At 30.6% G+C, this 12,693-nt stretch overlaps 1 protein-coding gene across 1 annotated transcript; it reads right to left on the bottom strand.

The window, feature by feature from the left end:
- Positions 1–5,272: 5,272 nt before the first annotated feature.
- LOC8288000 (ricin-like) lies at positions 5,273–9,007 on the bottom strand. Its single transcript, XM_048378598.1, has 2 exons — positions 8,875–9,007; positions 5,273–7,189 (listed from the first exon to the last, which is right to left on the bottom strand). Exons 1-2 carry the CDS (start codon positions 8,929–8,931, stop codon positions 5,426–5,428), a joined length of 1,821 nt encoding a protein of 606 aa, XP_048234555.1. The 5' UTR covers positions 8,932–9,007; the 3' UTR covers positions 5,273–5,425.
- Positions 9,008–12,693: the final 3,686 nt, after the last annotated feature.

Raw genomic sequence — 12,693 nt, 5'->3', positions numbered from 1 at the left:
TGTGTTTGTCATATCACATGGTTAAGAAAGGTGTTAGAGGTGCTATTGGTTTCAAACGAAGAACCAATTGATATTTTTATTGATAATAAATCGTCTATAGCATTGAGCAAGAATCTTATTTTACATGTTAAGAGTAAATACATTGATAGAAGATATCATTTCATCAGAGAAAGTATCCGTAAGAAGGAAATAGAGCTGAAGTATGTCAAGTCGCAAGATCAACTTGCTGATATTTTGACGAAGGCATTAAAGTTTGAAGATTTTGCCAGATTAAGAGCAAGACTCGGTTTGATCTGAAATTAAATTTAAGGAGTGTTGAAAAACTAAATTTAATTTAATAATCATTAAGTATAGTTTTTAATGCTTAAGTTATGAAATTAAAGAGTCACCTATTAAATATATAAGTTACATATATATTCATTAAGCGTGTAATTTATGTATTAAATATATGATGTTTAAGAGTTGTAGGTTACCAAAAGACTTCTTAGCTAATAAGCCGATAAGTATATATACTTATTCTTATTTTCTACAACACTCTCTGTACATTTGCTCCGTGGCATCAACAGTGGTAAAGCTTACAGTTGGGAATGTGTAGCTTACAGTGGCATTGAATTACCACCCCAAGGCTGATCCCAAGCAGAGCCACGTTGCCACTGCGTATATCCACACCATAGTGTTTCCTTTCAGTTTCATCTCCAATTGTAGCAATTCTTGGAATTTTTTTAGTTGTCCAAATACATCAAGATTCTCTTAAAAATATATATAGCTCACTAATCAAATAAAAAATGAATATAAATACTTAATCAAGAAGAACGAACATATACAATTAATCAGAAAATGGCATGCATAAAATAGAGAAAGAATCTAAAGATGCATGCTACTTCTTTTTAAATTTTCAGTAACGGACTGAACCATAAATTATCAAATTAATTAATTAACTTGAACCTAATCAATTAAATTGCTAGAACTCGTTTGCCTTTCACTTTGTGTATGTTGATTACTGAAGAAGGAAAACCCGTCTAATTAAATTAATCAAATTACACTAAATTCAGATAATTCATTTGTAAATGGCACAAATTTGCAAGAATATGTAAATGACTAGCTGATCTAATTAATTGAAGCAAAACATACTACACAAAACAAATCAATAAACATTGAATCCCCTACAAATGGCTTTTTCGTGAACCTATTTCCCATAAATAATTTATATTGGATCATCTTAGAATCGTATTGAGAATCAGTTACCTGTCTATCATGCAAAGAAATTAGAGCAAATTATAAACTTTCCCATTTTCCTTTGCTTTGTTTCTTAGAATTAAATAAAATTATCCTTACCTTTTTTTAGTAAGAAATTATATAAATTTTTCTATCTCCCGCTTTTTAAAATAGAATCATATTTAAGAAAAGAAAAGTATTTTAGTCCCTCATTTGTTAATATTATAGAGACTAAAATTACTATGTTTCAGAACTTGTTAACTATATTTAGTTAATTTGTTAGTATAGAGATAAGTATGTATAAGCTGTAGTAGTTAGATGTTATTCTAATTGTATTTTTGATAAGGTTGCTTGTTACATAAGTAGTTAGAAGTTATCCTTGTAACAAACTTTTGTATATATTCAGGTTGAATGAATAGAGAAAAGGGATGAAAATTAATCAATTATTAGAGTTTCATTACTCACATGGTATCACAGCAGCCGCTCACCATATTGAAAACAAATTTTTTTCAAATCAAAACTGAATCCCTAAACAGAATTATGAGTACAGAAGATCCACCTCATACTCAAATCATGAATCCGTCTTCGAATCAAATTATCATTCAACAAGATAATGTATCATTCCCTACCAGTGTTATACTGGATGAATCGAATTATTCTCTATGGTCACAGCTCATGGAGATGCGTATTGGAGCACGAAATAAAACTGGGTATTTAACCGGATCGGAAGTGAAGCCTGCAACTATAGATACGAGATACTCTACCTGGATAACTGAGAATCAAAAGGAAAAGAGCTGGCTGATTGATTCGATGATACCTTCACTGATGCAACGTTTCATCAGACTTCCTACTGCCAAAGATGTTTGGGAGGCAGCAGCAAAAACATTTTACGATGGAACTGATGAAACGAGGTTATTCGAATTGAATCAGAAGTCTTTCACAATCAAACAAGAGGGCAGACCATTGCCTATGTATTACTCTGAGTTGATGGAAATCTTCCAAGAGATAGATCATCGTACTCAGTCACATGAAGGTACAGTGGATGGAGTAGTAGCGTTGCATTCTGCCATGGCAAGGCTACGCATGAATATCTTCCTCAGTGGGCTTGATTCAAACTTTGATCAAGTCCGAGGTGAGATTCTGCGCAAAGACCCTAAACTTGATTTAGAACAAACATATGCTTATGTTCGAAGAGAAGATCAACAATGTAAGACAATGGGAGGAACAAATGCAATTGTGGAGCCTACTGTATTTCAGGTTCGACAGAATTATGGAAAAAACAGGAAAAATGGAGCTGGAAAAAAATGTAACTTGCTGTGTGAACATTGTGGACAATAGACACTGGTGCATCTGATCATATGGTATGCAATTCTGATCGAATTTATTCTTTCATTCCATCCTCTCATTCTACCGTGTCAACAGCAAATGGATCCGAATGTATTGTTAGTGGAGAAGGATCCATTACTCTTTCAAAAAATCTGAATTTAAAATCTGTATTGATTGTTCTTACATTGTCTTGTAACTTACTCTCGGTTGGACAAATAACCTCGTCTCTTAACTGTACTGTAACTTTCTGGCCTTCATATTGTGTTTTTCAGGACATCCTGACTCGGGAGACTCTTGGTTATGGTGTTAAACGAGGTAAACTTTATTATCTAGACTTGACTGAGATAGGAGAGAAGAAAATAAGTGAGGTTTACACGACTGAAAGCTTAAGTAATGCAATGGAAAGAATTTGGCTATGGCATCGACGCCTTAGACATTTGTCATTTAGTTATTTGAAAAAATTAAAACCTGAATTGTTTGTTAATTTAGATGATTCCGTGTTTAATTGTGATGTGTGTGAACTTGGTAAGAGCCACCGTGCTACTTATTTGCCTAGTTTTAATAAAAGTACTAAACCATTTGCTGTTATACATTCTGATGTTTGGGGTCCTGCAAAAATTCCTTCATTATCAGGTGCTAGATATTTCGTAACTTTTATAGACGAATGTACTCGTATGACTTGGATAACCTTACTTCGGAACAAAAGTGAGGTAAGTAAAGCTTTTTGTGATTTTTGGAATTTTATTAGAAATCAATATCGTACATCGGTTTTAGTTTGGCAAACCGATAATGCAAAGGAATTTATGGATAGTCATTTAAGTAATTTTTTAACTAAGAATGGTATTCGACATAATACCTCATGTACTTATACCACTCAGCAAAATGGATTAGCGGAACGTAAGAATAGGCAAATTTTAGAAGTAGTTAGGGCATCTTTATTTGGAGCAAACATGCCTAGGTTGTTTTGGGGAGAAGCAGTAAAATCGGCAGTGTATTTGATAAATTGAACCCCGTCTAGTGTCTTAAATTTTCAAACTCCCTAGGCCAAGCTACATACGTTCTTTAGAATTCCTCATGAATCAAATCTGGAACCCCGTATATTTGGTTGCACTGCTTTTACTCATGTCCCGAAACCACTTCAGAATAAATTAGAACCCCGAGCTGTTAAGTATTTGTTTGTAGGGTATTCTGATTCTCAAAAGGGTTACAGATGTTATGAACCTAATCGGAAAAAAATGTATGTCAGTTTGGATGTTACGTTTAGAGAGTCTGATTTCTTTTACTCGTAGAATTCTATTCACCAAGGGGAGAGTGTGAGTGAGAGAAGTGTTTCAGATGTTTCAGAATTTGTAAAACTTGATAGTTGTGATAGGGCTAGCAGTGAAGAAGTGGAGAGACAAATGATTGTGGATACAAATAGGAGAAGTAATCATAAAATTGTGGTGACACTTAGAGAAGGAGTCGAACAGGAACATGAGCATTTGAGGTTGCCTATTTTAACACCATTTCCAGAGGAAACCGAACCTCAGGTCAGTTCTCTTCCTACTGTTTTTGAAAATCTTGATACTTCCTCTTCTCTTCAGGATGGAGACATTAACTTAAATGATTCTATTTCAAGATATCCACAAAGATCAAATAAGGGTATTGCTCGAAAACAATATGAACCGAATCTTAAGTCTAATGTCAAGTGTCCTATTTGTAATTATGTTTCGCATAACCATTTAACAGATTATTATGCACTTAGCACTAGTGAATTATCCGGGATTGCGATTCCTAATAGTGTGCAGGAGGCAATGCAAGACTTGAAATGAAAAGAGGCGATGGAGGAAGAGGTGAAAGCCCTAGAGAAGAATGCAACATGGGAGTTTGTGAAATTACCAGAGGGGAAGAATACGATTGGCTGTAAATGGATCTATACAGTGAAGCTTAAGGCAGATGGGAGTCTAGACAGGCGAAAAGCGATACTGGTGGCGAAAGGATTTACTCTGAAGTATGGAATTGACTACCAGGAAACGTTTGCACCTGTGGCGAAACTTGGTACGATTCGAATACTGATTTCTATTGCAGCAACTAAAGGATGGGCATTAAGACAATTTGATGTAAAAAATACTTTTTTACATGGTGATTTGGAGGAAGAAGTATATATGGATGTACCACCTGGATGTACCACCTGGCATTGCTCAACCCACTTTACTCCTTATGTTAATTTCAATATATATGAAGCTGCCTGATTATCACAACTTATGAACCCATGGATGCTTGAGTTGTGAGACCATAAATTTATTGAGAATTACTATGGAACTGATGAACAAGTTGTTAAATTCTTCAATGAGTTAATTAGTACAATTTGAGAAAAAGAAATTAGAAAGTAAAGAAAGTGATAAACTTAAAAATTATAATTAAGGAATTACTTCAAATCTATATACCTTAAGTTCTTGTGCATCACATGAATAGGGATGATCGTGGATGAAAATTAAGCTTATAATAAAAGCGTAAATTTGAAGGAATCCATGACTTAGTAGGCTGTTTTTTACTTGGATACAAATTCACTAAGTTAAGAGACAAGCTTTTATCATCATAGAATTACATAAAAGATTGACTAGTCTCCGCATTATATTCATATCATTCATAGTTTTATAAGTTTGAAAAAACATATTATTTATTTTATTCAAAAAGATATCAAGTCTGATGACCAAAATAATTAGCTTTATTCATACAATTCATCCATAAATTTAGAATGCACAAGACAATAGTTGTGCTCTTATTAGATACTGGACTGCAATAACTTGCTGTCCTTTCAGTTACAAAATTTACAATGTCCTTTTTATTTAAGCCATCTATTTTCATGGCAGGACATACACACTGCAAGAGAGTAATCTGTCTATCAAAATAATGGTAACCATATTTGGTTTGGGTCACCATGGAGAGGGTAAAGAATGATTTGTTTAAGGCTCGGATCCGATGCCCTCACATCTAACACCAACCCACTATACAAATTTAAAATGGTTCCATCATTCTTGAACATCCATCGTTGGCCAGAGGATGCAGGGCCACAAGAGAGGATCTTGACAACTGTTTCCCGTATATTAGAATCACTTGTAAGGCAATTATCTCGGTTTTGCTGAGGACGTATTGAACCATCTGCATAAAGAGCCCACTGTTGTTCAGCCTTTTCACTGCTACAGTCCTCTATCCATACTTGTCCACTATTTGCTTGCAAGCACAGACCATATAGCCCAACAATGGTTGTCACAAAAGGTTGTGTATTATTAGTAGGAAGCCAACCTTGACTAACGGCATAAATGTTGGTTTGCACTGTAAGTGTGGTACCACTGTTCCCTGATGTCGCTGCTAAAACTAGACTAGATCTGGGATTTATGATGGTTCCATTATCCCATATTTGCCAGCGGGTGGCATCAGTTGCAGCAGTATTGCAATCATAGATCATCACATAGACTCCCGGACTGTACCCGTAAGTAGTTAAACACTTTCCATTAGATCGAATAGTATTGTCTCTTTTCAAAGTCCAGAGCTGATTTGCATCTGTATTAGACTTGCATGGCCACAACTGTATTGCGTTTCCGTTGTGGAATCTTCCATCCCTAACATCAACACATAGACCATTTCGACCTACGATACGCACTATGGGCTCAGGATCCATACAAACATCAGCATTAAAATTTGGTACCACTGGCCTTATAAGCAAAGAAAACTGTGACGATGGTGGAGGTGCGCATCTATACACCATGAGAGCTATGATAGGGATTAATATACTCACATCGTACACACTGAATTTGGAACCATTACGTCTTTGCAGTTGAATTGGACTAGCAAAGGCTCCTTGGTTAGACTCTTGAATTGCAGTTGAAAGTCTCCCCCAACTATTCTCAAGTGTAATTACGCTAGGATCTGGTGCAGATCTCCGGTTGTACCTAATTCTCGTGCGCATTTCTCCCTCAATATATTGGAATCTTGCTGCTTCTGAAATCATTTGGATGCAAATTATAAAGGAACGAGCCAGAGTTGGAAGCTGAGTGCCACCAGTACTGTAATAATAAAGCGCTGAGATAGCCTCCTCTAGTGGACCATTTCCCAAATCGATATTTTCTCTCAGATTACCAGCAAGTTGTTCAAGTCTATCATAATTACCACCAAAGGCGAATGTATATCGATTTTGAACATCAGTGAAAAGATGAGTGATTGCTTCTGCATCTTCCTGATTGTCAGGATGAAAGAAATATGCGCTATTTCCAGCACGGTAGCCGACCACATATGCATTGGTGACATCCAGCGCTAATGTAACAGAAAGCTCTGCATGATTTGAGAGTTCAACTAAAATAAACCGTTGGTTTATAGGCAAACCAACTCTGTTTGGCAACACTGGTATTTCATGTCTCACATCAGCTCCAGTTGTTAAACGACCGCGAACAGCTCTGATAAAGTTTGTGTAGCTTTGCACAGTGGCACCCGCTGTGGTAAAGTTTATAATTGGGTATTGTTTGGGGAATATGTTGTTATCCTCTAATGTGAAAGACCACCCTGAGGTGGATCCAAAACAAAGCCATGTTGCCACTGCATACATCCATATTACAATAGTATTTCCTCCCGGTTTCATCTTTGATTGCAGCAATTCTTGGAATTTTATTGGCTGTCCAAATACATTAGCATTCTCATAAAGATGAACTTATAAAATTAATACAGAAAAACACTAATACATTTTTTTATATAAAGAAAACCACAAATACTTGATCAATAAAAATGAACTTATAAATTAATACGGAAGATGCATGCCATATATAAATTGAGACAGAATATGCATAAGCAGTGTTTAAAGGGAATTGATTGGTTTAACGAAATAATTATAAATTAGAAACGGAATTAGTTAAAATTCATATAATGTCGATTACAGTAATTTAACTTTCTTAGGATGAGAAAGAAAGAAAATATAACTTCTTAAAATAAACAGGGAGATTTAAATTGTTTTATGTAGTGCAGTAGATATATCATTATCTGTACTGCAATATATAAACATCTTTCACTTTTAAAAGAACATCATTAACGGTTTTGTCATTCCACTTACAAAGAATGCTACAAAAAAAAATGTAAGAAGTTTAAAGAAATGAAGAGTGAAATATATTTCATTATTTATTTATTGGAAACTAAGGCTATGTTAAAGAGAAAGAGAGACAAATTATATATATCCTTAAAATAATTCTAGAGGCTAAGAGTTTGTCTTATAAAAGAATAATGAAATATTAGAAAAATTATTGGGTAAATTTTTTTTATTAGAACACTAACTATTAAAAGAAATTTAGGGTCAAAATGACATTTTAAAAGAATTTGAAGGATTTTTTTTATAAAAATAAATTTCTATGTATTTGATTAATTAATATTTGTAATTATTTTTTTATTAATAAAAATTAAACAGAAAAAAAGAAGATATTGATGCCCTTGGAAACAAAAGTAAAATAAGAAATAAAATATAAAAAGTACAGTGGACATCAATAAAATACTTTATTTTTTATACTTAAATATTTCTTAAAATATTTTTTATTATAGAAATAAAAATAATAAAATATTAAGAGCAAAACAGGTTATTTAAGTACAGTAAATGCATTTTCTAGGGCATCTTTAATATATTATTTATATATTATATTCTTTTGTTAAGAATCCTCTAGAGCATCTTTAAGAAAAGAAAACACTACCATTCTAACCAAAATATATAACATTAGTGTCACCTTAGTAAAATCTATAATATTATGGTAATCAGAGTAAAATGTATATACTGATTTATAAAAGAATATATATATATATATATATATATATATATATATATATATATATATATAAGTACTTGTTTTGCATTTTTACCAAAATCACATAGTTTAGTTGGTACTCTCATTTGTGATGATTGAAGAAGTTTTAATTTTAATTTTCTTTCTACCATCTATATTACTAATAGCCTGCAATTCATAAAAACTTTGGATGAGAAAGAAAAAAAGAAAAGAAAAAGAAGATCTAGCTATTTAATGATTTAAATCAAACAAATAATACCTTACAATTTATATATATTTACTCTTGTTTCTTTAATTGGTTGCTCTCGTTTAAAGATAGAACTTAATTATAAATATATTGAATCATAAAATCAAAAACATTATATGAAGTGATAGAAGATGATAATATATGAAGTCATAATGATAAGAAGAAGAGATTTTTCTCGATCATTACAGTAGCAGTAATAATGATCCCAAAAGAAAAGAGATATATATGAAGTCAGGTAGAATAACATTAATTGAAAACAAGTAGGAAGTTTGAGAAAGTCGTAATACTTACAAAGTGAGCAGCTGAGGAAGAAAGCGGAGGAATATGAGATGGTTTTAGTAACCACATTTCTTCCCCTTTTATAGAGAAAAGGTAAATCTTTTATTATTTAATAAAATATAACTATTATTATTAATTTAATAACACTAACAAATCAGACAATTCAGTTATGAAATAATTTATATATGACAAATATTAGCTTATTTTTATTTATCTAAATATAAGTACATAAATTAAAATGATCTTTATAAATATATAAAAATACGTGTCTATGCGTCGACAGATTACAATTTGTTTTAGGTTGTATAAAACATCTTAAAATTTATACTCTTCAAATCTCTTTTTAGATTGTATAAAACATCTAAAAATCACAAATTGTAATTTTTTTCTTAGGTTCTACAAGACATCTCAAAGTTTGTGCTTATTATTTTAAAGAGCAAGAATTCTAAGAAGTAAAAGTAAAAACTTTTATTGTAGTCCAATGCAATCTTCAGAACATCTCAAAAAAAAAATGCACCTCCAATACATTCTTTATATATCAAGTTTTTTAATTATAAAAAGCCTTCATATATAGTAAGATTCTAATGGACTCTTTTATAGAGAAAGGACAAATTTTTATTTTTAATGAAATATATTTATTATTATTAGTGAATAACTTAGCAAGATCATTTAATTTTGAAAAAATTTTATATGACAAGTTTTAGTTTATTTTCAGTCATTTGAATACACGTACACAAATTAAAATACTTATATAAGCATATAAAGATACGTGTATTTGTGCATCGATAGGTTGCAATTTCTTATTAGATTGCTGGAGGCCAAAGCATGTGTTTATATTGTGTCCTTATTATCACTTTACTTTAGCTTAATGACATATTTTTGTATTAAGTACCAAAATTTGTTATTATACATCTCTTGTTTTACTTCAGTTCAATTTTATAAGAATTTGAGATTTGTTTAATCTTTTGCTATATTTTATTAGTTCTAGGTAGGATATTTCCATCACCTAAATTTTTTTTGCTTTGGTGGTTTTTCAAAATAAAATTGATTATATAGAAAAAGACATCTTAAAGTTTATATTCTTTAAATTTTATTTTAGGTTGTATAAGACATCTCAAACTCGTAGGTTACAATTTTTGTTTAGTTTACATAAGACTTCTCAAAGTTTGAGCTATTTACTTTAAAGAGTAATAATTTTGAGAAATACTAAACTATTAAGAGTAAAAGGTTTTATTTAAGTGCAATACAATCTTTAGAGCATCTCTAAAGAAACATTATCAAATACATTCTTTATATATCAAGTTTTCTGATTATAAAAAGTCTTCTCATAAAGTAATATTCAAATAAATCGTTTTAAAGAGGAAAAGGTAAATTTTTTATTTCTTAATAAAATATATTCATTATTATTAATTGAATAACTCAGCAAGATGATCCAATTTTGGAATAAATTCCAAATGATAAGTATTCGCTTATTTTCATACATAGCAATATACGTCGCATATGTATATTTATGCATCGACAGGTTGCAACTTCTTCTTAGGTTGCAGACGCATGTGTTTCTGTTGTGTCCTTAGTATCAATTTATTTCAGCTTACTGGCATATTCCAGCTATAATAAGTTCCAAGATTTGTCTTATTATTATGCATTTCTTGTTTTACTTCAGTTCAGTTTTGCAAAGATTTAAGATTTGTTCGATATCTTGCTTTGTTGTATTAGTACTAAGTGAGGTATTTTCATCACCTAAGTATTATTGCTTTACTGTTTATACTCTTTAAATATCTTTGTAGATTATATAAGACATCTCAAACTCACATGTTACAATTTCTTTTTAGGTTATATAAAACTTATCAAAGTTTGTACTTTTTATTTTAAAGAGCAAAAATCTTAAAAGTAAAAAGTTTTATTTCATTCTAATGCAATCTTTAGAGCATCTAAAAAAAACGTATATCCAATACATTGTTTATCTATCAAGGTCTTCCTATAAAGTAAGATTCAAATGGATTGTTTTAAAGAGAAAATGCATTGTTTAATGAAATATATTTAATTTTATTAATTAAATAACTCAAGTAAGATGATTCAGTTTTGGAATAATTTCTAAATGACAAATATTAGCTTATTTTCATTCATCTCGATATGTACATAAATTAAAATATTAATACAAATATATAAGAATACATGTATCTGTGCATCAACAGGCTGCGATTTCTACTTAGGTTGTTATAGACCAAAACATGTATTTCTGTCATGTCTTTAATGTCAGTTTATTTCAGCTTAGTCGCATATTCCAGTTGTAATAAGTATCAAGATTTGTATTTTTTTATTATGCATCTCTTGTTTTATTTCAGTTCAGTTTTGTAAGAATTTGAGTTTTTTCAATCTCTTGCTATATTGTATCACTTCGTGAAATATTCTCATCAGCTAAAGTTTATTGCTTTGGTTTTTCTTCCCCTATTTATCTTAATAAAATGAAATTGATTAAAAAAAAGACATCTCAAAGTTTATACTCTTGAAATTTCTTTTTAGGTTGTATAAGACATTTCAAACTCATAGGTTACAATTTCTTTTTAGGTTATATAAAACTTCTCAAACCTTATGATTTTAATTTCAAAGAGCATGAATTTTAAGAAATACTTAAATATTAAGAGTAAAAAGTAAGAGTAAAACATTTGAATAATTAGCAAGATAATTTCAATTTTGGAAAATTTCCAAATGACAAATTTTAGCTTATTTTCAGTCATTTCAAAACACGTACACAAATTAAAATACTCGTATAAGCATATAGAGATACGTGTATTTGTGCATCAACAGGTAGCAATTTCTTTTTAGCTTGCTGCAGACCAAAGCATGCTTTTATTTTGTGTCCTTATTACCAGTTTACTTCAGCTTAATGCATATTCTAGCTGTAACAAGTACCAAGATTGTGCTTTATTATGCATTTTTTGTTTTACTTCAGTTTAGTTTTGTCGAAATTTGAGATTTGTTTAATCTCTTGCTATGTTATATTAGTTCTAGGTAGGATTTTTTCATCACCTAAAATTTATTGCTTTGGTGGGTTTTTCTCTCATTTAACTTAATAAAATAAAATTGATTATAAGAAAATACATCTTAAAGTTTATACTCTTTAAATTTTATTTTAGGTTGTATAAGACATCTCAAACTCACAGGTTACGATTTATGTTTAGATTGCACAAGACTTCTCAAAGTTTGAGTTATTTACTTTAAAGAGCAATAATTTTAAGAAATACTAAGCTATTAACTTAAGTGCAATACAATCTTTAGAGCATCTCTAAAAAAACACATATCAAGTTTTCTAATTATAAACGTCTTCCCATAAAGTAATATTCAAATAGATTGTTTTAAAGAGAAAAAGGCAAAAATTTTACTTCTTAATGAAATATATTTATTATTATTAATTAAATAACTCAACAGGATGATTCAATTTTGGAATAAATTCTAAATAATAAGTATTCATTTATTCTCATATATCGCAATATATATACACAAATTCAAATACTCATATAAGCATATGTATATCTGTGCCGACAGGTTGCAATTTCTTCTTAGATTGCAAACGCATGTGTTTCTGTTGTGTCCCTCCTATTAGTCTATTTCAACTTACTGGTGTATTCCATCTATAATAAGTTCTAAGATTTATATTTTTATTATGCATCTCTTATTTTACTTCAATTCAGTTTTGTAAAAATTTGAGATTTATTCAATCTCTTGCTATGTTGTATTAGTTCTAAGTGAGATATTTTCATCGCCTAAAGTTTATTGTTTTACTGTTTATGCTCTTTAAATTTCTTTGCAGATTGTATAAAATATCTCAAA

Source organism: Ricinus communis, chromosome 8, assembly GCF_019578655.1.
Source record: "Ricinus communis isolate WT05 ecotype wild-type chromosome 8, ASM1957865v1, whole genome shotgun sequence".
Taxonomy (NCBI): domain Eukaryota; kingdom Viridiplantae; phylum Streptophyta; class Magnoliopsida; order Malpighiales; family Euphorbiaceae; genus Ricinus; species Ricinus communis.
Note: the sequence above shows the minus strand (reverse complement) of the source record. Positions and strands in the feature narration are given on the sequence as shown.

Coding starts and splice junctions, on each gene's coding strand:
- LOC8288000 (XM_048378598.1), bottom strand. CDS start 8,931: ATGTGGTTACTAAAACCATCTCATATTCCTCCGCTTTCTTCCTCAGCT. Junction 7,190..8,874: donor CTTCCTCAGCTGCTCACTTT/GTAAGTATTACG, acceptor GTATTTGGACAG/CCAATAAAATTCCAAGAATT.